The sequence below is a fragment of the Chroicocephalus ridibundus genome, chromosome 1, assembly GCF_963924245.1.
Source record: "Chroicocephalus ridibundus chromosome 1, bChrRid1.1, whole genome shotgun sequence".
NCBI classification, from domain to species: domain Eukaryota; kingdom Metazoa; phylum Chordata; class Aves; order Charadriiformes; family Laridae; genus Chroicocephalus; species Chroicocephalus ridibundus.
This window is the reverse complement of record NC_086284.1, coordinates 87,178,888-87,204,911: the sequence shown is the minus strand read 5'-3', so window position 1 is coordinate 87,204,911 and position 26,024 is coordinate 87,178,888. Positions and strand designations below refer to the sequence as shown.

General features: G+C 37.3%; 1 protein-coding gene across 4 annotated transcripts in view; it reads right to left on the bottom strand.

Annotated features, from left to right (window-relative positions):
* CDKL5 (cyclin dependent kinase like 5) overlaps positions 1-26,024 on the bottom strand; it is a 132,032-nt gene that overhangs the window by 63,194 nt on the left and 42,814 nt on the right. For 3 of the 4 annotated variants that reach the window (XM_063342554.1, XM_063342545.1, XM_063342570.1), the window contains exons 2-3: positions 19,417-19,646; positions 18,833-18,867 (exon numbers count right to left, since the gene is read on the bottom strand). In XM_063342554.1, the coding sequence (XP_063198624.1) occupies positions 18,833-18,867; positions 19,417-19,480 (99 nt within the window). In that variant the 5' untranslated portion in view covers positions 19,481-19,646. Of the gene's footprint in view, positions 1-18,832; positions 18,868-19,416; positions 19,647-22,683; positions 22,812-26,024 lie in introns of all 4 variants that reach the window. The other variant, XM_063342561.1, reaches the window with a different exon arrangement.

Here is a 26,024-nt window from a genome sequence, read left to right as displayed (position 1 = left end):
TGATTCAGAGCAGGACTAAAATTAAGGTGCTGTCAGTCACCTCTGCACAAATGGAAAAAGCAACTTCCCTAGACTCCCAAGGAAGCCTAGAGGGGGCTTATCTCTCTAGACTCACGTTAGCTCTGTGAATTCTCCCTGCATCCTTTTTTATATTATGCTGAATGCTGGCTTTTCATAAACATTGGGAATTAGGAGTTTCTTTAACCCAAGGTTATAACATTATAATTTAAACAGTCCTACAACCCTAAAATACAGCACTTTCTACTAGCTACTAGGTTGATGATAGTGGTTAGCATTGAAACTTTCATTGTTCCAAATGTGTTTTTCATATTTACTCACATTTTTCTCTAAGCAAATAAGTAAACAAGTATTCCCAAAGAATTTGTACAGTAGTGTAGTGTAAAGGATCTGGAATAAAAAACAGCTTTTAAATACTATAAGTGCAGCTATTCTGGCTTTTTACAGTAAACTAGTATTATTATAGCAATTTTTTTTATAATCTGGCCTTCATTTCATCCTGTTGTAGCATTATTGTAGCACTAAACCATATAATTTTACAATTTGACAGTACTATTTAACACCAACCCTAGATGTAAAACAGAACCCAAATTACGTAAACGGCTATAAGTTTTTTCTGATTATGAAAAGTAATAGTAATTTCAGTTTCGTACCCCAGTTCTTTTACAATTCAATTTGATATTTTTGCCTGTTAAGTCTGGAAATTGTGAAAAATTTGAGAATAAAAATAAAGCTATTTATAAATGGCATACTCCTGCATTGGGCAGACACCAGTATTATATAATTACTTCTTATAGCATAATCTTGGCACTTGGAACACAAGTGATAACAAAGTGAAAAATCAGGAAGTCAACCTGCAATACCTTTATGGCTTCTTTGAAGATATTGCTGACTCCATAAATGCAGAGGCCAGCAAGAGGTTTATAATTACATTGTATTTCTTAATTCTTTATTATTACTAATGTAATGCTCCTTCCCTGGGCACCTTGTAACTCAAGAGTGGGTAGAACTTATTTGACAAATACTTCTTTATTTTGTTTGTGTTTGTTTTTTGGGGTTTTTTCTTTGATATTTTTTTTAACATGCATCAACGTCAAAGTTGTCATTATTCCAACTTCAAGCATCAACATAGTCTCAGCCTGACTGGCTAAACTTCAAGCTTTAATTTTGAAATCTTTACTTCTGCTACTGACACAATCTATGTTTTATCTGGTACTTTCACATTTAAAATTCTGGGTTTTTTCTTATCAACAATCTGACAGGCTTTTTTTTAATCTGTAAAACAAGACCTACTATGAATCAAAGGCACACTTGCCAAGCAGGTTTCTGAGGCCAAAACTCTTCGGGTGGAATTCATTTTCAGATTAAGACATCTAAACTCAGATACCTGCATGCAAGTTGGGTGTTCAGGCTTCTACTGTAACAAGCAGAGCTGGAGAGCTCTAAGTTGACCAGTCACTCAAGACACGATTCAGTAGCCCTCCAGTAGCCACAGGCATCTAGTAGCGTTTAAGATTCCCTAGCTACCCGTAACACTCACACGGTATTGGCAGAAGCGACAGAGAATTTACAGAGACATATAATTCCTAGAGGAGAAGCTAGAGGTAAGGCATAGCATCCTAGATATCACCAATGGCAGTAGGAGCTTATTCTTAGGCAACTAAAATGCACCTTTCATCTTCAAAGAAGCATGAACTGAACTTTCCTCTATTCCTTGACTAGATTTCCATTGATTGTAAGTAGGATTTTAGACACTTGCACAGGTGCACACATACAAACCTAAGTTTATATCTTAATCATGTCATCTTTCAAGGTCTACCAGAACATCAAAAGAAAATCAAATCAAAGCACATATTCATCTTAAGCATGTATTGGAAATGCATGGAAATCACATTTGGATATTCCAATCGTGGGTAATATCAGTTGGGAGTGGGGCTTTGGGTTTTTTTTGGGTTTAATTTAAAAAAAAAAAGAAAAAAAAAAAAAGTTGGCCCCTTCTCTTTTTATCAACTACTTCCCCCAGTCTCCACGACCTATCAAAGACAATCAAGAGCTGTCCTGCTGCAAGGACTCAGTACCTTTGGATGCCACCTGTCTGGTCCCATTAAACTGTATGGGCTGAGTTCTCTTGAGTAATTCCCAACTCAGTCTTTACCCAGTGCTGGTAATTCATCTTCTTCCTCAACCCTTTCACTAAGCATAGACACCTGAGAGATTTTGCCGAAGACAAAGGTAAAGAAGGCACTGAGCATCTCAGACTTTATCTGGCTCTGCTGTCACTAACTTGCCCGCCCTACTTGGCAATGGGCCCAGACTTTCCTTGTTCAGCCTTTCACTACCAGAGTAGCAGTAGAAGCCCTTCTTGCTGTCCTTATAAATCTCAACTCCAGCTGAGCTCTGGCTTTCCCAACACCACCCAGAACCACCCACGCAATGTTTCTAAATTTCTCCTTTGCAGTTTATCTATGCTTCTGCCTCCTGTATACCGGCTTTTTGCACTGGACCTCCACCATGAACTTCCTGCTTAGCCAACTCTGACCCCTGAGAAGCCTACTTGCTTTCCTAAGCACTGAGATAAACCGTTCTTGTGCTTGGAGGATGCTGTTCGTAAAGGACTGGCAGCTTTCCCTTGCCTTTTAGAGCCGCCTGCCACCTACCTGTTTCTTGAATATTCTCTGTTCAAGGTCTGTACTCTGTTACTTTGTTCCCCCTCAATCTACTCATGATCTTATGCTCCACTATTTCACAGCCACTGTAGCCAATTATTACAATATTCTGGCTGGTCCTTCCAGAACCTGTATCAAGAAATTTTTCCTGACATCCTCCATAAACTTTGGGTTCCCATCCTTTGGAACAGCTTCCATCCCACCACATTGCCCTTCAGATGCCAGGAATGTTGAAGTCCCCCATGAAAACCAGGGTCTGTGATTCATAAACTTCATCAGCTGTTTAAAGAAGGCTTTCCTCACTTCTTCACCCTGATCAGGTCGTCTACAAAAAAGTCTCAATACAATGCCACAGTTTCTGGCCTCACCTCTAATTCAGAGCCACGGGCTCCCAACTACACTGTCATCCATCCCAGAAAAGACCTCTGTATATCTGAGACACTCCTTCATATAAAGGGAAACCTCAACCCTCTTTTTCTTTTGAGCCCATCTTTCCTGAAGTGCTTGGATCTATCCATCATAAACTCCGGTATTAATTCTATTTTAACAATTTTTAAATACTAAGTAAATTTTCATTTTAGAGCACAAGCTCTAGGATTTCCCAAGCTTAGTTTGCTCAGTTTACCATTATCTTAGAAATAAAAACTGTCTATCTTGGTCATGATGGTAAAAAAAAAACCACAGAGAATAGCAGGAACAACTGTCATTTCCATGCTGCAGACTTACACATGAGGTTTGCCCTAACTCTAACTTTCCATCTGATGCAGAAATGACAGCAAAAACTCCTCCATATTCTGGAGTGGGCCTTAAACCACCAGAGGTGGTTACCATCTATTCAGGTACCAAGCAGCCATTTCAGATCTGCTCTGGAGCAGAAGCAAGAACCATGGGTCAGCTTATTTTTGGTTTTAATACATTAATTTGAAAGAGAGTATGTATTACTAACGATAAGTTTTCCACATCTAGGGGATAGCCCAAGCTACAATGTTCTTCTTGTCCAGAATCCCAAATATGAAAAGTCTTTGTTTAGCGTTTCCCATTTTTAAAAATATGTTTTAAACTGAAAACTGGGGTGGGTTTTTTCCCCATGTTGGCCCACAAAATAGTTTAACACTGTCTTGTCCATGCAATTTAGTAGGCAAAAGGTGTTACTGAATGTAACCAACACCTTTGGTAATCTGGTCTCAGGTTGTTGATAGGTTTGGCTGTGGACTATTTCACAGGTATCTACATTCACCCTAAGAATCTGCCATTCCATGTCCTCTCCATCAAATGGTATCTGCTTTCTTCTCAAGCAGCACTAAGGCTCACAAACACCCCTTTCACTTCTTTCAGATCTGTAATGATACTATTTCTGTGTTGTTCTGCAGGGGAAGGGATGATAAACTTGAACAGGAAATGCCACCTGCATTTTCTAGCGTCAGTTCTTTGGCTACTTCTTCCATTAGACAAGAGTATTATGGAGAGAAATTAATTGTTTTAACATTATAATATAGCAGCACCATTTTCCTGACATTTTATTGATCAGTTCTCCTCACTTCCGACTCTTTCCCTACCAGCCTGATGGATGGTCTACAGAATCCTAAATCAATGCTCCTTCCTACTTCCCTTTCAATTTAGCTATTATTTTTTTTTTAGTTTTTTACAGTCTGTATATTAATATGGGTTTCAGCGGATACCTTCATTTCTTCTCAAAGTCTCCACATTCAAGTTTGCAGAGAAAGAAAGGCTTTTCTTCTCTAGGATTATACAAACAGTGCATTCTTTGGAAAGTAAGAGAGAAATTCTTGTCTCTTAAGAAAACGGCCATTTCACTCTGCCAAACATTTAAAATTGCATTCCTTTTAGAGATTTTTCTCTTCTTTATAGCATAGCATTAAGGATTAAAATTCAATCCGAACTGCTTAAAAAAAAGACAGCAGGCAGGATTCATAACTCAAACACATATGGGTTTTACTGATCACTGTTGCTGAGGTCAGAGGAACAGGAGGGCTGCCGCTACACAAGTTGCATGGTAATTTAGTCAACCTGAGAAGCAGAACACATGAGGAAAAAGAGGCATCTGCACCCAAGGAAGACTTCTGTTACTATTAATAGATGATATAGAAACAGCAGCTAAGTCTTCAGGAAAATAGCATTTCTACAGATGAAATTTCAGTTTTGGAGCTAAATTGAGAAAGTGAGTTTGTGGATTTATTTCAGGCAGTTTCTGCAGCATCCAAAGACTTATGACTAGATCAGTATATTTTCTCTTATATCTCAAAAAGGAGAAAAAAAGTGTAAGTATCACACAAGTTCCAGGAAGATTAAAGAAAGCTATTCTAACAAAAATTGTCCCTACTGATAAGACTATGTAACACATCCCACTTTTAGATCTTGCACACACACATGCACTTTTGAACGAGGTAAAAAAAAGATACCATGCAGAATTTAAGTTCACTGTGAAAGTTTGCCAAAACGTGACAAACGAATACTTCTTGGAAAAAGGGGAAGGAAAACAGTGTCTTGATCTTACCAAGTTAATTGTCCCAAATACTGGAAACAGTATGTGGGGAGAGGGACAAAAAAAAGTGCCGAATGAAGAGCTGACAGCCAGGGAGTACATAGGCTAAAGAGACTAGAAAAAGAAGGCAGACAAATGCAGGCTGAAAACAGATTGGAAGAGAGAAGCGGGATAAGGCACCTGGACTCAGAAGTATTAAAACCAGTATAACAAATAAGCAAATGAATCTGTGAACATCTAAAATTTTACTGGAACCCCATTTTACTGAAAGCAGAGGAAGGGTGAGAATTCAGAAATAGCTGCAAACCCACTAAAACCACAAATGAGTTTCATTCCACAGCATTCTGGTATGCACGGGGGATGAAGGCAACAGGTTACTAGTTACACCATCTCAAATACTAGAAGCTGACAGCTGTGTGAAAACTGTGTGGGTATCCATATGGTGTTATATGATAAATTTCGTATTTGAGAAGTCTAGAAAATTACGTGCAAAAAAGTTTATCACAGTGTATATAAGCAAGGCAGTGTTTGAGGGGAAAAGGTAGCTTTCTTTTATTAGAACTACTGGGGCACGCAAAAGAAACTGAAGCCCTTCTCCAGGTCTAAAATAGAAACAGCAATCTCCAAAGCTAAATTTAAAATGAGAACAAGTATACTCTGTGTTGAAAAAGATTCAAGACATCTACAGAAAACCTTGTATATTTCCTAAGGTAGAGTCCATCTCATTTAGCTTTAGCCAGCTAAGAGTTATATATGCAATGTGCATTGTCAAGGCTTTCCCCACAGCTAGTAAAAGCAGGGGAGGGAGAGAAGATTCAGCCAGAAGGTTACCGATTTTAACCATTTCCAGATGGTATGAATTGCTTTTTTTGGATGTTGGACTCTCTCAATTTATATAAACTAGGGAGACTGGTTATGTAAGACCTATGCACTGCAAAAGTGGATGAGATTAATTCCACCCAAGTTACTTGACTTTGCAACCCTTCTGTCTGTATCTTATTTTTTTCACACATGCACAAACTTACATGCATGCACGTGTTTTTAAGGTACATTTCAGAAATAGTGATCAACACTAGTAACTTCAGAGATACTGCCTTCTCTCTATCAGTATTCTTTGAGTTCCATTGCTACATTATTAACATCACAGTCCATTGGATTGTGTTTGTAATACACACGCTAGAAATACAAATAAAGCATTCCCAACTGTGCTACTGAAGTAAGAACATCTCCATTGCCAACGTAACTGTGCAGCGTCAATTCTCACATCCCACAAAGCAATCTGGCATAGCTAGCAGCAAGATCAGAATTTCTGAAGCTCATCCTTCTTCTTTAACCCGCACATGAGAGAAAAAAGTACATGTTCACTGGTGAGTAAATTCACAAAGTTATAAATATCTCTGCTACGAGCTTCGCATTTCCTTTTCCTGGTATAATTGAAGGTATTACCTGCGATCAATAAAGCTTTAAATAACTTGCAAAGAAGGCCCCATTAGAAGTAACTCCTTTCCTTACATTAAGCTTCCAGGAGCATGTTTCAGAGAAAATCCTTAGGTAAAAGCACACAGATTTACATGAGAGGCTGTCATAAGAAAAATACAGAGTTAGAAAATATGTTATCTATTGATCTTCTAGAGCTGTATTTCTCTCAGTTCCAAGGCACTGTAAAGATTCATTTAAATGGAACTGAGAGAAAAAGTAACAATTGGAAAACCTTTAGGATTCTTTGTGGAATAACAGTTTCAAATCTTTTACTTAGTAAAATTTCTCTTTAATAGTTAATAACAGTACTGTTAGTTCAGATTTGATTAGGGGGATACAAAGCATTTAAGATAACTGCAAAAATCCAAAAGCTAAAACTGTACAAGTAAGCTTGGAGCTTCATTGCTGTACTTGGTCTAAACTAGATGCAGATATGAAAAACAAAGCTTCTTCAGAGGAAGGTTGCCTTCTGTCCTTTGTGATCTGATATAGTAGCAAGCCTTCTGCTGGTACAGAACATAAACAACAGCTCTAACAACACTCGATTGACTAGCGTTTGTGTTCAAATGTACTAAATCTGACTTGGTTTCATTATAACACAATTCTGGACGTAAAAATTATTTTATTTTTTTTAAAAAAGACATTACATAAAGATTATATAGCCAAAGCTCTGTGTGTGACAAGTAATATAAAAGTACAAATGAATCATTACTCTAAAACCAAGTAAAATCCTCACTGAAGAAAAAAAAAAAATCAATATCTCCACACAGGTTTCACTCAGACGGTACAGTGTAAATAGTTAACTACCACCACCTGTTCAAAAAAGAAAAGGTGGCCTTGCAAAATGTCAATTGTTAACACACCCTACCCTAAAAATAAAGAAGGAAAAAAAAATCCCAAACCAATTCCATGGACAAAAGATCCCTGGACCTAATTATTCCTTCATTTTTGTCTTCCCACAGATTTATTCTTTGCAAGAATAAGCTATGCCCTCATAATTTGATTCCTAGACAGATCTTTTCAGAAAATAATTCTCCCATTGAAAAATTCTGGGACTACTTGTTTACTGTAGAAATAGTGCTATCAAAATTAAATAGACCCTTCATTTTCACTTTTTTTTTTTTTTAATAGCTTAGAAGTGGTAAAAGATTGTCTTCCTTCACGCAAACACGTTTAGGGAAAAAACACAAGATGCTTTAGTAATGAGGATAATTTTCAGAGAGTTCCTGAAACATGATCTTCAGATGAAGAGATGAGTGAAAGCTGAGGAAATAAAATCACAAGATTTCGTTTGTGAAGTCTTTTATTCAGATTTTGGTTAAAGACTTCTACACTCCTGCTGAAAACTTTGATAAAACAACAGAATCATTGTAATTTGTATTTTATACTGAGGCACAAGTGTTAAGTTCTCATACTCATAAAAAGAACCAGCTAGTACATACAGAAATCTGCTAAGAGGCAAGAGAAGGAATGGGCTAGTGTTAGTTTCTAAAACTGACCAGAAGAGATCACTTGCTGCAACTCATTAACTAAACAAACGCGTGTGTGTGTATACACTTGCGCATGGCTCAGTACATGTACACATGTGAAACTGAAAGGATGCTGGTAAAGCAACAGAAGCTAATCTTCAGTAATACAGATTTAAAACTATCAATTTAATTGAGAACCATAGTGAATATAAAGTACGAAATACTGTAGACAGGCTGATCTGCCTTGATTTGCTTCTCTGATACTCTGATGTCATCTGAGAGATCTGGTTTGCAGTCTCTATTTTATGTGATCTGGGGAACCTGGATGAAGGGGCACTACATCCCAGAATTTCTAACTAGAAATACCACCCCCTCCCTCTTTTTTTTTTTTAAAAAAAAAAACAAAAACCAAAACAAAAACCAAAACAAACCTGCTAGTCTCTATGGGATAAGCGTTATTTGGCCTCTCCAAAGCCTTCCTAAATGTCACTAGTGAAGTTCCTACTGATTCTCTTTTCCTTCCCAAGTAGTTTCGATTCCTGAGCACTACAGCAACATTTATAGCAGTGGAAGCATGCAGGGCTCACAAAATTAAGAGCAGGTTCAGAACCCAGGCTGCAATTCCACCAGATAATATCTTGTATACATTTCTTAACACCATTCTTCACTGGTTGATGCTCTGAGGGGGGGGAAAAAAAACAAAAAAGGTACACACCACTCGGATGAATTTTTCACACAGTCACAGGAAATTTGATCCTGTAGAAGAAGCAGCTAGTCAGCTTTACTCTGCAGATGGCAATGCCTGTAACATATTTCTGTGCATAAACATGGCATTACTCCATCTCTGTTGGAAATGTTAATTGATTTCAAGAAGATAGCTTGCCTCCTGGTCAAGATGCGTACTGTCAAAAGAAGAGGTAGGTGTAACCAGCCAACCAAGTTTTTTTGGTCCTGTGGAATTTCATCTTTCCACACCTCTGTGCGTGATTACAGTTATAAATGTAATCTATGTCTGTTATACCTGAAAACCTCACAATTAAAAAAAGTCTCTCTAGTCACATGGAAAATGGACAGTGATGGTAACCTTGTTCAGCCAAGGTTAAGGCTAAGAAAATCACTTCGCAATTAATTTTCAGCACACTGACATCTGTGGTAATCTTCTGCCATGAGAACAGTACGTAAAAATATGCTTCATAACACACATTTGGGAAGGAGTTCTCAATATCATAAAGACTGTTTGTGGACTGAAAAATTAAGAGATATAGCAGCACCCAAACTAAGCTTTCTCTCTCAAAGCATTTTATGGTCAACTGATACTTAGTTGTTCAATAACACAGCACAATCCTATATTAAGAACTGAAAAAATAAAAACAAACTTTTCAGAGAACATATGCATTTGTGCACCTTGTTTTTGCTGCAGAAATCTGAATAGCATATTGGGGAGGCGTTAAGAGAGTATGCACGCCAAGCACGCACAAGCACAAAATGAAACTGCATAAAAAGGTTTCGAAAATAATTTTGACTGATAACAGAGAAAACTGTTCCCAGGACGGTGATCCAATAGTAAAATTGAGGAAAACATTACAGCAAGCCCAGAAGGTTGCAGCACAGCTGACTCGCAAGCAGACCCTGCATCCTAACAGCCAGAGAATGACAAGAAGGTTGCACCTTATAACATATACTAGCCTTTTTCCTGTTAGCCCATCAGGAAAACAGACTACAGACACACATTTCAAACACTAATTCCAAACAAGGAAAAACAGATAACAGACTCATGGAAGTTAAAGTAAACAAGACTGAGGCTAGGGACCATCCCATAGCAACGGACAACTTCTAAACATGAAATACACACACCCAGAGGAACTCCAGAGATGTAGCAAGGACCTGATAGCTAGCTACCGTTGTCCTCCATCCTGCACATTGGAGATACTGCCCAGGTGGGCACACGGCCCCCTCTATACTTCTAAGGGTGTGGGTATGAGGGTACGAGTGAATGAAATCATGAAAGAATGGGTGTTGGTGGGCACAATCATTCCAATTCAAGATCCTGCAAATATTCACCTTCTGTAGGATTTACACTGAATTTTGTTATACTAATCTTTCTATGCTGCAGTGCTCTACAGAAATTGGTATTCACATGGAGGAAGAAATAGAAGATGCTTTATCAAACTTTTTAATGCACAATCCACAATCAGAAACAAATGCTCACTTTGCTACACATCTGGAAAAAGGAAAATAGAATTCCATAAAGTGGGTGATTTTTTCATAATGTGCAAAGTTAAGCAACTATGTTGTAAGGTGTTAGTCTTGCATGAAGATTGGTCTAACTTAGCAATCTAAGCTAAAATAATTCAGGGACCATATAATAAAAATGCAAATACTTTATAAATCCAGAGAGTGTTTTGGTTTTCCTATTAAACTATAGAAGAAGCTTAAATAGTTACCCTTTAGAACAGGAGAAGCCAGCATGCAACTGCACTATTCTTTATAAAAAGCAAGAAGACGATTCATTGAGTTTTATTGTCCAGGTGCAGCTAAATACAGCAAAACAGAAGTACGTACACTGGAGAGTTTCAGAATTGTAATATATGTATAAGGGATAGATAGCGTAAAGAATGCTTCCAGTTCTGTGCAAACCTGTAACAGTTGCTATCAGTTGAAGAAACATCGAGCACTCTGCAGTCTTAACAAAACAGTGCCTGTTCTAGAGCTCGGTCTTGCCTCCCACTGTATCTGAAATTTCTTGATCACCATACTCTGATGCCAGGCTTGTCTAGTCCCTTAGGCTTTTAGCTGAGATCAACCACCACATACGTTAAGTGCAACTATTAAATTCTTTGTATGAAATTTTACACATTTGTACACATTTCAAACAGCTATAATTTTGTAAGTGGAAACTACTTTCCTTTTTCACCCCCCATTAATTGTTATCCAGGCTTTGAGTGAGAAGTAAATACTGCTATATTTGAGAAGTTATATATTCCAGGAGGTTTTATTCAAAAAGAATAGAAAGTTTTCTAGATTTTTAGGAGGGCATCCCACCAATTAGGAGTTACACAGAACTAAGTGGAAAATGGAAAACGAAAGTACTTTAACAAGGACATTCATAAGGACAATTTACTATTTAAAAAAACCACTGTAAACCTTACTGATAAAAAAAATAAATACAAGTGCCAAGAAGAGCCTAGGGCTTCCAGATAAAGTGGAATGCTAGGAAAGTTTCCACTATTGTCGTCAATGTTTCACCTACACTGTCAAGTGTTCCTTTTCCAGGACTCCTGGCTTAAAGAAAAGGCTTTAAGTTCACAAAACCAATTAAGAAAATAAGTTAATGTAATTGGTATATTCAAGACACTTGAATGTGTAGTAAAGTTTTAGATCAGCTTGGCTTCTACAAGTAATTTTGAAAGCCATCTAGATGATCCAGATCCATTTTTACCCTGGTATATTTAATAATGTACATTAAGGACCTTCTCAAAAACTGAACTGTGGTCTATTTTACTGACCTTTATTTAAATACATGGAGTGTTCAGAGATCAGTGATTAACCTAGTGCTCTTAGAGTTGCTCACATGTCCTACAACAGTTTAAGATGTCCACAAGAATCCCTCACAGGAAAACAATTAGCCTAAAATTTAGAAATACAATTTTCTTTGCATCAATTATGCTACACAGTAATCTGTAATTTGATGACAAGACTAGACTGTAATCCAATATTCAAGCAAGTTCATACTACTACAGATGTAGTACTATAATTAGCCACATGTTGTTCCTTCTCCTATCTATTAATTTGCATTATCTATAAATTCCCTAGCCTGCACCACTACTTTCCTAATGATCCAAGACCCTACAGCAGGTCTAAAGCCCTCATTAATTCGAATTTCTTCTGCTGCTTCTTCTAAGAAATACTGCAGTGAGGTTCTTAAACTTCAATTTTCAGCACAACATTTTCCACTTTTTGCAAGAAAGAATAATTTGTATGGATAGTCTTACTTTGTGTGCTCATATCATCTACACTTATAAAAATAAGATTTCACCTACAAGTGCATTAGAGTGAGATACAGGACTACAAGCTGTTTGCAACTAAGCACCATTAGGGGCAGCCACAGAACACACTGCTGCAGGTCTGAATATGATTCCTGTATTAATACAAGTGTAACCATATATAATCCATTTGGAGATGGGAATATGCAGCAACTATGACGGAGTGTGTTTATTTATTGGCAATATTTCAAGGAAAAGTGTTATTTGTGGCCTAAGCAGTAACTTTTCTCTTAACCAAACCAGTACCCGTAGCAGGAATTCATCCAACGTATTATGTTAAAGACTATCAGAAAGAAATGCAGTTTCTTCGAGAAACAAAAGAAAAAGTGCCACTAAAGCTATTAGTGTGACAAACTGGAAGAAGCTGTGTGACTAAAAGAAATACTGATCTGAAATATTGTGACTGTAACGAATTACTTATCTTTGACTTAATTTAAATGGAAAACCATCAGTAATACATTTCACATATCCTTCCCAAGGATATTCCCACTGTTGCTATTTTTAACTCAGGCTCCTATGCCTCCTGCAGTTACCTGTATTACTGGAGTATGAGAGTGACCACCCATTTTTCTCCTTCCCCCTACTTGTTTTGAAGATCTTCTGCAGAATCAGGTGTCTGCATCCCAGCTTTGTGTTGCATGACATTCCATTACCCAGTGTTACCATGGCCAAGCCAACTTAAGCCACCCCAACTTGTGGCACTGAGAGTAACACCCTCACACTGTGCTGCTTTTAATTCAACAAACCTGAAAAAAACCCAAGACCTTATTGTCTCCTTCCACACCAAGTTAGTTTCACCCCTCTGGAAGTACTCTCTCATCTTTCCCCTGCAACTTCCATTTCTCAATTAACCTTTGGGAAGAAGGGAGGGAACGGCAATTTTGAATACTGCCCATATCTGAGCAAGGTTCATAACGTGACAAGTATAAAAGAGGTGGTAAGGGAATGGAGTGTAACACAAGGGACCTTTCATAGAGCATTCTGGATTGTCACAAAAGACTCAAAGGGAAACAACACAACTGCAGACATCAGAGCAGCACTGTTCCATTGATATGGCTACAGACACTGACCAATGTGAATAACGAAAAACGTTAAGTTTAATGCATTTATTTTCATGCCTGCTTTGTAGAACCCGACCAGGTCCTCTCAAAGAAATCATTGCATGTGACTGAAAAAAAGATAGCAGGAGTTCATATTAAAACAAAAAAAGAAAACCTTAGTAATCTATAGCAGAAGTAACAGGCAAAAGACAACGCAACAAAAGCAATTAAAAGGAGATGTGGGACTACCTTACTTTATCTTTTCACACTTTTAAGGCTATATAGCATGAAAAACAAATGTTTACTTCAGTTGATCACAGGACTCGGACTTCTAGGAAACTGGGGCAACATTAAACACAGAGATTTAAATTTTTTTCCCTGGAGCAGATAGATCATTTTAGAGTTGCACAGCTTCCTCAAAATTAGTGCTTTAATGTTTTTTATTGAGAGATACCTTACAGAACAACTCTTTCTAAAAAAACATTTCAGAGAGATGAGACTTGGGAATAAGACTTTAAGGAAAAGAAATCCAAGGCAGCAATCTTGAAATACGGAGAATATTATAGGCCACCTTGGGGCTGGGAAGGGAGGGGAGACCAAACAGTCAGCTGTCTTCTCAACCTGTGGGATCTCAGCAACTTAAATTTCTACCCTCCATTCTGCACAACTACCTGAACTTTGGAGCCATAACAGTACATACATGAACCTTCCACGTGGTTTAATATAAATCAGGACTTCAGTGACATCAATGACATTTAAAACATATTAATATATAATGCTAATCTGATTGTCTGTTGCCCCCTGCCACAGGGAACCGAGAGGTCTACGGAAGAGCCTCAGGTTCAGTACAGACAAACGCCATAACGTGTCAATGAAAAATGAAAGCTTTAGAAACTTTCAATACCACGTTATCATCTACCCTGCATAGCAAGAAGTTACAAGCGTTCATTCTATAGCATTTATACACATGTATAGAAAAGTGATAACTGAAGTGAATTAGGACTAATCAAGCTCGCCTCTCACTGCTGCACTCAAGGGAACACCATGGAGACAGAGCACGGAAGCCCATGAAAGAATTACTATACAACTAATATTTCAAACCAGAATTCTGTAAGGAATTCAAAAGCTATTCATTGCCTAATGGTGCAGTCGAACCAAATGGTTATTAAAGAGTTAATATGTTTTCGGCACTACAGCTTGCCTAATAGCTCTGTTTTCCTCACCTAATACTCAAGACAGATCTCAACTCTGACTACCGCAAACATTTACTACTGGCACATTATTTACTTCAGAAGCTCAATACAGGTCTCAGGTTCACTGTATGTATTTCACACAAGTTTTGGCACAAAAACACATCAGCAAGTTGGTGCTTTAGCCTTAGGAACAACAGCATTAGGTGCAATAGTCCTCGATAGGTAAGCTGCCACTACTGAAAAAAAAATGGTATGCTGCATGTAGATTTGCCCTTGGCCATGATTAAAACCAAAAAAATCTTGCCACAGAGACAAACCACATTTGGTTGGTAGTAAAAATAAGGAATGCTACTTTTAATTACATACAAAAATCAAAGAAAAAGATCAGCAAAGAATTTGGGGACATAACCGAACAGAGGCAGCAATGACAGGAAAGTAACCGTGAGAGAATATGGCTCTTAGACATAAATCAGTAGGGTTTGGCACTGTACTTTTTACCCGGTTTTAGGTGAGGTATAGTTATATGTAAATTCATGTTATAAATGCATACAGACATAATACTTTACATAGTATACAGAAATATCAGTTAATATTTTAAACAGTACACACAGGCAAGTATAAGACTTAAAGGACAGATGGCTTTAGGCACAGGATAAAGTAATAAAAAAAAATACACTGCTGGCATAATCTGTGCTAGAATATTCTGGTGCTAATGACTTTCCAGTAGCACTGTACCAATTAGAGACTGTGAATACTGTGGGGAGTATCGCAACATGCCTGCCCTGTTCTTAATCTGTTATTTACCTCCAACAAAGTCACTTTTAAGATACTGAGCTAGCTGAACTCAATCTGACTCAAAATGACCATTCCTGTATATATCAGGATAGCAGACTGAAAAAAGGCTATGCATTACTCAGCTTTCAGAGCTTTACTCTGACATGATAAAACTGAGTGCTCAAAATGCTCCTAATATAATTTAAATTTTGCTGGAAGGTTCGAATTTTGAAAGTCAATTGTATATGAAGAAATACAAACATTTAAAATATACTTTGCCTGAATTGAATCATTTGCCATGTAATGCTAAATGCTCTGCATTATCTTCCATTGCTTACCACTGCAGTCTGTTTTCCATAACTTAACAGCAGTACTTTCATATTTACCTTCAGATCAGTCATTAAAATGTTGAATAGCAATAATGTACCTAGTGTCTATCTCTGGTCAAAATCAGATAGAAATACCTCTCCTTAACTCACAGTATTACAAGAAGTTTAGTGAAATACAAACACTACCTAGAGGAGCTACTTTAGGTTTTCTGATAACGTTCCCTTAGCAAAGAAAAAATGCGTATAATAATGACAAGGTATTTGTTCGTTATGCCATTGTCTCCAATTTAAATCCATATACACATACCAATGAAATGCACTGAGGTACAAAGCTACATACTTATTGAAGCACTAGTGGATTATATGTTGGAAAATTGTTGCAATTAGGGGCCAGCTCCTCATTTCACACAAAATTTACCCTCTCACCAATACACTGGAGATACACTGACTTAAAATAGCTGAGAATTTGATCCTGGCAGGTTACCACTATTTATGAAGATGAATATAAATACTTCTACATTCAAATTCTTAGACATAATTGCTATCTTTGCACAAAAACAAAAGCAGTAAATAATGCTGAGGGAACATGACCAAGGATGGCCTGGTATATACCATACATACATTAAAAATACTGCAACATTCTCTAGTTTTTATGCTGTTTGTGAACTTACGTAGTGCTGAATAGGCTTACTACGTAATGCACTCAAAGTTCAACTGTGCTACCTGCAGACAGATCATGTGGAAGAACTTCTTACTTTCTTCATCTATACTAAAAAAATACATGCTCATCAGCAGCCAAACAGTAAAAAACCCTCACATATCCTTGCATTTCCAAGTAATTCTGTTAAGACTTCATGAAAATGAATTAAATCTTTGTTTTCCTATATAAAGAGGAAAGTTGTATTAAAAACCAGTTCTTGATCAAGGAAAACAACTGCATATACCATCCTGCAATGTGTTTTTTTCCATCTGTGTATACAAGTAAATTCTCTTAACACACAATCCATCATCTACCAAATGGTTTGGCAGAAATTCCCATTTTTAGCTAATTATTGACTGGTTATAGGCCTCACCTAACCCCTCCCCCCACTTTAGCTTATAACATCTTTCATCTGATGGGAATTAGAATCACCTCCCCTTTTCTTCTTCCCTTTCCCTTCCCATTAGAAGGGTGTTTCACTACAACTTCAGTTCTATTACAGTCATTCAAGTCAATGATTAATATCAGAGCCTTAAAATTTCTGTCTATAATTTGGATCTTTTCTGTCTTAAGGTAAATGAAAATCTGTAACAAACAGGCAGCATCTTTTCACATCTTAAAGCTCCAATTCATACTGACCCTCCAACTCTCTTCCTTTATAGCCACTTTTCCTCCATATTTAAAAGGAATAAGCCAAGTAAAAAAATAATTAGATCCATCAAAAATGTAGAAGCAGATAAATAATTCTGTTTATTATGATGCCTATAATTACACATGAACTAAACTCTTGTGGCAATTATCAAATGTTTTCTTAACAAACCTTGTATATCTAGGCAACAAGCAGGATGTTTCTGCTCTGAATCTGTGCAAAGGAGCTGGGGACAGGCCTCTCAACATATTTTACCAAGGCGTAAAAGGAAAAAGTTAAGATGACAAACAGCCAGGGGAAGGACAGGAAAAATGATGCAGGTCAAAGTTTAATGTTTAGATAGTTATTCTTTTTGTAGTAAAACAGATAGCCCCTGAAGTCATCTGCTCTTAGAGGCTGGGTGCAGCTTGTTTTAAGTAAGTGAGAATCGTAAATCAGTAAGCTTAAAATAGCAACATACAGTGCCTTTTCTTCAGGTCTCCAAATACTGGAAACCCTAAGTCTTAGTAAACTGACTTGCTAGAAGCTTTAATAAATACCACTTTGTTTTAGAACTTCAATACAGTTGTTTCAATTAAGCTTAAAGCGCAGAAAAAAAAAAAAAGGTGCAATTACCTAAAAATGTATATCCTCCCAGTGTCCTTTCACAGGCTGAAGGAAGAAGCACCTCTCTCTGCTACAGGAAAGTCTTTCCTTTCTAGTCATCTGGTATACTGTAAGGTATTCTTATAGGAATTCAGATAACATTACCCTGCCATTATACTATATTCTCAGAGTACTGAACTCTTTAGGATGAGGATATGACTAAAGACATACAGATCTTAAATTTCACTCCGCAATGCAGGAAATCCTAGAAACTTTTTGAGTCTTGGTGAGGTCACCTTCCATAAAGAAGAGAGCTGACTAGTATAAACTGTACTGTTACTCCGCAGGTGCTCTCAAACTATTCACCCTGAATTATTATTCCATAACTATCCAAAAATATCCAATTTATCAAAGCCATTCTATTGAGTGTTATTGTCTCCCTCAAGCCCAACAAGGCTACAGCTTGAGACAGCATCTTTCCAAGTTCTAATATTTTTTCCCTTTTTTAACTTTAAATCAGTATAATATAGTTATTATTATTTGGAGTGGCTTACACTATGTCCTGTGCAAAAGTCCTTCTCTGTACATGCTAAAAGCCACCGTAGGAACACAGGCCCTCTGCACAATGTTAACTTTTTCTAGAAAAAGGTATGAACTACATGCAAAATCTTTTATATATTCTTGGATTGCTACAAGTGAATCATTCTATGATTCTGAAATGTTTTGCTTCAGAGAAGTAGAAGTTATTTTGTTATATGACTAACTGCAGCTCCAAAGACAGCAGAGTAGTTCACGTCAGAGTTCCCTGTTGATGAGCAGCAAGTTCAGATACATCCAACTTAGACAGAAGTTAAAATAATGTAGACAGGTTGCCAGACTTCATTTTTGTCTGAAACAGGGGTTTTTCTCTCCGTTTTTACTTCTTCCTCTTCCAAATTAAAATCAACAAGCATAAGAGTCAGTGCTTTCTTACTGCAGTTTTATTGTCCAACAGCTTTAAGAATTCCACATGGGTCCCACTCCCTCCCTCACCATCTCAGACTGCTACTTAAACAGCAGTATTTGGCAATTAATTGGACATTCTAATTGAGACTACTTGAGCACAAACTACATTCCAAAACAACTTTTTTTTTTTCCCCCCCAAAAACCTCTTGGTTGAGATTAATGAAACATCATGTATTTCAGACAAATATTAAACATCAAAAAAATGGAGGTCTGGTACTAGATGTAGCCATTTTCCTCTTGAAAAACTGAATAACTGACTGCAAGGAAAAACCCACCCCAGCTGCCACATCTCATAAATAGTACCATCTCAGTTCTCATCAAGAGCAACTTCTTCACCCAAATACCAACATTTATCTCTGACTTAAAGCAATTTACTTACCTTGTGTCTGCATTTAAGTACAACGCCATAGGCTCCTGAAACAAAGAAGATAAGAGATAAGCCATCTCAAAGCAGAAAAAAAAAAGAACAGCAAGATACAACAATCCTCAGTCACCTCCTGGCTATAGAAATAATATTATTCCCAGTATTACTATCCAAAACTTGCACATACAGGTACTGTACTAAATTTCTGCGTGCTGAAACAATTTTATAAAAACTGCTTGGAAGTAAATGGATTTTAAAGTGCTGAAATTATTTTTGTTTAAATATACTTGCAGAGAAGTTTGATAACTTGCATCTCCCTGGTATCGCTGAAAAGCGATTAACGCAGTAAACTTAAAACTCACAAAACACAAAAGACCCCGAAACTCTCAAAACGGACACATTTCTCTTCCTTTTCTTTCATCTTCCAAACTTCTCCTTCCATCTGAGAACAGAACTAGAAGGAACTGTAGAGAATAAACTGATGTTTCTTAAGATCCGCATACAAGCAATATTTTGCAAATGAAAACTTACTACCATCAAGAGGACTAAGTCAAATCTCTATAAAATTCTAATCAAATCTTTATTAAGGTACTACTTACCTTCACCTACAACCCCAAGGATCTCAAATTTATTCATCACATTACCAATGTTAGGAATCTTCATCAAGACAAATTCCTCTTACGGTGAGAGCCACAAAACATGGCACAATAGGGAGCGTCCGAAGATTTTGCAAAAGGCAATTGTGAAAAGGCTCTTGGAGACAGAAATTCCACCTTGATCAACCAGACTTCTCGCACCCTTTCTTAATTTCTAGGTAGTCAGTAGCTTCCTGGGGAAAGAAAAAAAAAGTAATTAGTACTTTGTTTTATTTCAGTAAGAGAGAGCAGTATTGTCTCACAATTGTAACAGACGACTAATTTACTTCTAAATTTTATGATCAAGACAGCTTAGCAGCATGTATAGTGGACGAAACGTATTGAGAAAATGTATCTGACAGAACAGCTGGCCTTGTAATGCCATACTTAGGATGTCTTTTACAATAATAACTAACTTACATGAAGTTATTTTCTACAGGACAGAAGCAAACAAAAATGTTGACAGGAACTACCCCAGTGAGCAAAAATACACCTGTTATTATTTATGTTCTCAATTTGGTGTATGTTGACAGCTGGGTATAAAAACAAATTATGTTTAGTCAATTCATTATTTGTCCACTGTAATGACAAAAAGGATACAGTAGAAAGAACACTAAACAATATAAAATATTCTTCTACTACAATTTTCTGTGATTGTTTAAAAAAAAAAAAGGAAATTATTTGCTAGACTGCCTAGCAATCAGATTTAGAAAATTATTTCCATTATCAGCTTATTTAATGGAAATATAATAAACAGAAAACAAACAAACAAACATTTTCAAAGGTTTTTTTTCCATGTTTCCCAAATGTTGAAGTAATTTGTCAAATCAAGCAACTATACACAGGGAAAAGAACAAAGTTTTTTGTGTCTGTCTGTTTTAGGCTCGCGATATCTCTCCTATAATCTTAGAAGTCTGATAAACTAAACACACCAAAGTTTGGTTTTTCTAATTCACACTGCACTTTTCCCCCTAATATTAAAGGCATACATTCCACATTCAAAAATGGGAAAAAAAAATCTTCACCGTGCATCAGAAATATGTAATTTCCACAGCTCGGTGCTTCAAGAACAGGACCACTCTTGAGGAACAAGATGGCATGATAGAAGTGAATTCATTTAGTTAGCTTATGTGTAATGGGTGAGTGTGACCTAATGATACTGGGTTCAGCTCACACAAACGGGAAGTCGTGTTGCTGTTTCACTGTAGCTAGGGGTGCTGGCCAAAAGCCCTCTGTTGACCAAGTCACACATTAACAAAAAGGACAACTCAAGGGTGGCGGGAAATCACAATGACAAGCCTCAGAAGGACACAGGGAGATAATTTGGTGGAGTGGGGGTTGTTAATTTAGAAGCAGTTTCAGAGTTAATCAACCACAGTGTTTGTGAAACAAACTTTGAAAATAAAGCAGTGACTTCTGAATTAAAGGAGTAGTTAGTGGCTTTTTTTGTTTGGGTTTTGGCTTTTTTTTTTTTTTTTTTAATAAGTTACCCACTCCTTAATGCATTATTTCAGTGGTTTAATTTAGTGTTTTAATGAATTAATTTTTTCTTCACTTATGAATTGTATAAAATACCCTTTCCTTTCCCTTCCATGTACTATCTTCCTATCTCATTTGGCATTTCCTTCTCACAAAAGCCTTTATGCTGTTTGTCCAGGCTTTGAACTAAGAAATGGGCTCCTGGAAAAGCAGCTGCACCCATCAGCACAAGAACAGAGCCTGCACTGAGCTGCTTTGGCTTTCTACTGAAACAGGCTGGTGCCGGGCACCCAGACACAGCTGGCTGTCCCCACACTGCAGCCAAGTGACAGGAATACCGCTACAGAGACCCTGAAAGAACCGTTAACACCATAACATAAACAAGACACAAGAAAACAAGTCAGCCACGTTCAGAACAGCAAAACTACTTGCAGGAAAGAGAGGAACAGTCAGAAAACATATATTCTGTTTTCCATTAGCAATATTTAATAACATCACCAAATCCGCTACTTCAGTTGCCAGCATTATTCATTGACAAGTGTTTCTAGAAATTAGTTTGTGAGAACATTCTTTGCTTATCTGCTAATGTTATTAGCATACATCGTCTTTCTGCCTTACACTGTACACAATAGTTTTTGTATCTATGACAAAACAGTGAAGAAGCTTATGAGATAATGTATCAAAAACTCAACAAGAAATTTAGATGCAGTTTCCTCTTTCCCTCATTCATGATTTCTAAATTTCTCATATTCCTAAAGCTATACAGACCTGCAGCTTGTGATCCACTATTTTTATTTTTCTATTTTTAATACTTAAATATTTAATACTTTAATACTTAAAGGGTGGGTGTCAGGACGATGGGGCGAGGCTCTTTTCAGTGGTGCCCGGGGACAGGACAAGAGGCAATGGGCACAAACTGGAACATAGGAAGTTCCACCTAAACATGAGGAGGAACTTCTTTACCCTGAGGGTGGCAGAGCACTGGAACAGGCTGCCCAGAGAGGTGGTGGAGTCTCCATCTCTGGAGACATTCAAAACCCACCTGGACGTGTTCCTGTGTAACCTGCTCTAGGTGACCCTGCTCTGGCAGGGGGGTTGGACTAGATGATCTCCAGAGGTCCCTTCCAACCCTATGATTCTATGATTCTATGATTTTTAAGACTTCTGCAAGTGTGTTCAGTACGTATCCTATTTTTTAATTGGGATATAAAAGTTAGATTTTTCAAGCAGTTGATCTTCCTTTCCAAAATTCAGTGCTACATATCATCTTCTCCCGCGTAATCAAGCGGTTCCCCTTTTCACTTCATTAAAAGTAAGAGCCTTAGAAAGCTGATCTGCTTGTTACACTGGTGCTCCTGGACTTATGGCACCTACAGCAGCATTCAGATGTAATTCCCTAGAGGTAAGAAGTCTGTCAACTTACTTATCAATATTCATTCACCATCAGTGATACACTTCAACTGGCCCAAAGAAACACATAAATCAGCTTCTTGCATTGTCCCCAAAGCACATCATGACTGACAGCAAAGGTAATATAGATGCACATACAAAGGGACTCCCAAAAAAAACCTGCACTTGAGTGACCCACCTCTCCTGCACTAGCTCCAGTCATCTTTGTGCACAACTCTGCTGAGAGCACTTCATGAGAACTTAATCTTGAAATGAAAAGGAGAGCTAAAAGACGAGAAGCAGCATGCAGCAGTAGTAAGGATTCATACCCAAATACTTTTTGCCCCAGCTCTTTTGCCATACCTCCTCAAGCAGGGCGCTATTTCAAATTAGTTCTCTCCTGCAACATTAGTGAATTCAGACTAGCTAGACCCATCCAATCCTCAGACAAGATGTATGTACTTGTTTGAGATCTTCGCCTTCAAAAGCTCCTGAAAGATTGAAAAGAAACTGCTAAAAATACTTGCTCAGTGGCAGCACCCACTGAACTTTCTGGGGTTTTTCTGCTTTTCAAAAGGCACTGGCCTTATTAAGAATGTTTTTAAAATCACCGATTCTTGCAAGTAATCTGGTGACATGAGCTCAAACTCCATAAATGACCGAGTCTTGTCAATGGCAGAGTGAGTAACTGTAATAAAAAAATAAATTAAAAACATAATCTAGAAGTTTTAAGCAAAAAAGTAATTTCAAGAAAGTTATCCATAGCAAGGATTACATTATTCTGTAACTCAGTGAAAACAAGCTATATTCTTTCAAGCTGAACACTGGAAATAGCAAGGAAAACCTTATTAATAGCAACCACAATTTCGTTTTTTGCACTGAGCACCATATAGGTCTTTTTTAATACGTTGCCTGCTGGCTAGAATGATAACCCTTGCAGAAGAGGAAATAAGGCCATTCTTTACCTCTCAAAAGTTCTCAGTAGGGAAAGAGCACTCATTCTCCTAATATCCCTTTCTGAGGCAGCCAGATTCACAGAACATCAACAACTTATGAATTAAACCAACAGATCTCTAAGATGGTCTCAATGTTACCATGGTGTTCTACAAAATGCAGAGCCAGTTCAGCAAAAGGAAACACCATGAAATGAACAAGAACAAATTAGTTTCACTTAATATAGAATTAAAACAGTGTGAAATTTTAATACAAAAGTAATGGCCTTGCAATAACATGTAAAGCTTATATGTAAGAACCAAAACAGTATAAACATTCTGGAAATGAACATACAGACCAATACAACACTATGGTACCTGATCATTTGCATTTAAATTAAAACAATGGGGGAAGTCCCTAGCTCCTTCCCAATTCCTTTTCCCTGCATGACTATTAAGAATTCTAGAGCATCACCCAAAAGCATCCAACTTAACCACTCACTCCAAGGCCTCAATCCTAAATAAAAATCCTGTTCATTATTTCATAATCGTCAATAGCTGGGGCAGGGAGGGGGGTAAACACTTTTCACATAGTTAGATTTTGGTAGGGACATTTAGTGAGAATTATAAAAAACTTGAGGTGGACATTTTCACAAAATGTGGAGAAATAAAACTCCATTCTAGAAATATACAGTTAGATTTGTATATCAGTATATCGTATATCAAGTATATGGTTCATTTCATATATCAAGACAGAAAGAGTACAATCTGCACTCTGCTGAAGTCAGTTACACACTTCTAATTGACTTCAAAGTCATCTATTAGCTTTTAATCAAGCTTCTTGCCAGTAGATAATAAACCTCTCCTGCTCCCCTAAAACAAGAAGTAAATTTAATTTTTTTATTCGTTATTTTACTTATGGAGAAGACAGAACTAAGAATTTCTGGAGGCTGGGTGCATTTTCATCTGTTCACTAACAAAACAGCGGGTCAGTAAACAGATGTAAAGAACTTATACCCTGTAAGTATCTGTCTTTGATGGTTATACATTAATCCAAACCCTGGCATGTCTTCTGTCTTATAAGGTACACACATGAAAGGAAGCATTAACCACCTCTTTTAGTCATGATGTATCACTACTACAGCATCTTTCCTTCTCCTCCCCTTTATATGTGCAGCTCTATTTCAGGAAAACCCTAGTTAGAGTTACAAGCACCTGATTCAGTTTTATAGCAGAATATACAAGTGACAGTGTTCAGAAAACAGATGGAGAAATTTTTCTGGATTTATTGATCTATCTGGAATATTGATATATTCCAGAAGAATGCACAACAAGTATTATGAGGAATTACAGATTAGGAAGAATGAATTCAGTATTTGAACAGCTGTGAGGAAGAAGCTAGTAGTAATATTCTGACTTTAACAATGGAGAGAAAAAGATACAATCATATTGCTAGTGAAGTTTTGCAAGTCTCACTGCTGCATTTGGAAAAAAGCTACCACTTGCTGTTTTTCCATTTTATGGAGGGACAGTAGAGCTTCTAACAGGACAAGGTTCTGGAAGAAGAGCCATCAAGATTTCATAATACGAAGAAACCGATAATGTGGAAGTTGAAAAAAGAAAAAGCTGAAGACGACATAAAAAGCAACAATAACTTGCAATTAAGCAAGCCATTTTTCAAACTCTAAGCTTCAATCTATCCTCCTCTGCTCATGAAAAAAATAAATTAGGAATGAAAAGAACAGCTGGTGAAAATAAATACAAAATTCAGAAAACTGTCAAACTTGAACTAATTCTGTAAAAGCAAAACACCAAGGTTGCTCACACAAGCTCACAGGTTTTGAAATTCATCTCCAGTAAAATTTATTGACGTTGCCAATATCATCATTGGAACTTGACTTCACTGTTTTTGGGTTTTGGAGGAGTCGTTTTCCCCCTCACGCGCCAGCCCCAATAGCTATTGATATAATGAAACTTGGAAACTCATCTGAACGAGTTATATGATCAAGGGAAGTTATCGCCACATAACTGGCCTAAAAGGCAGCATGCCTCCATGGCAGCAGGGCCAGGGGTGCAGGCAGGAAGAACTTGAACAAAGTTCCCATCCTGCAGCAAGCACATAATTAGGAAAAGGGTTGAATCATCTCCAATTATTAAAGATACCTATTTGGCTAAATTCCTAAAGGAAAACTGAGCTTGAAGACCAGGGCACCAATAACGAATTGGTTTGTTTTATCTTGTTCTGCGAGTGCTCTTCCTTTTGTATGCAAGTAGAAATTCAAAAATAAATTCAACTCATCCTGGATACATGAACTCAATTCACTTCTCAGAGTTAAAATGCAGGATTTATGAGCTTCTCTAACAGCTGTGGCCAACTCAAAAAGAGTGGGTGCTTAGCAGGATGCATCTAAGACCATAGTGACAAATAAGCACACTGATTATCAAAGCGTTGAGCACAAAAGCAGCTCCCATGAGTCATAACAGAAGGACAGGAAAGACAATTTTGCTTCCATTTTAGTCTTCCTCTCTAATAAGAACCTTAACAAATATGTCTATTGTGGGTGTGACAGCTTCTTACGCAGTTTATGCTGGTCCTTACGCATGCTGGGCGGTCTTCACCATACCTGCAGCAGCTCTGAAGAAAAACAACCAGTGTTCAGAGGATAACACTCAACAGCAACCTGTTAAATCCAAAGCCTTTCCAGTTTCATCTGGCACAAGGAGCCTGACACTTACGCATTCACTTCTATCAAATAGAAGTACCCAACATTT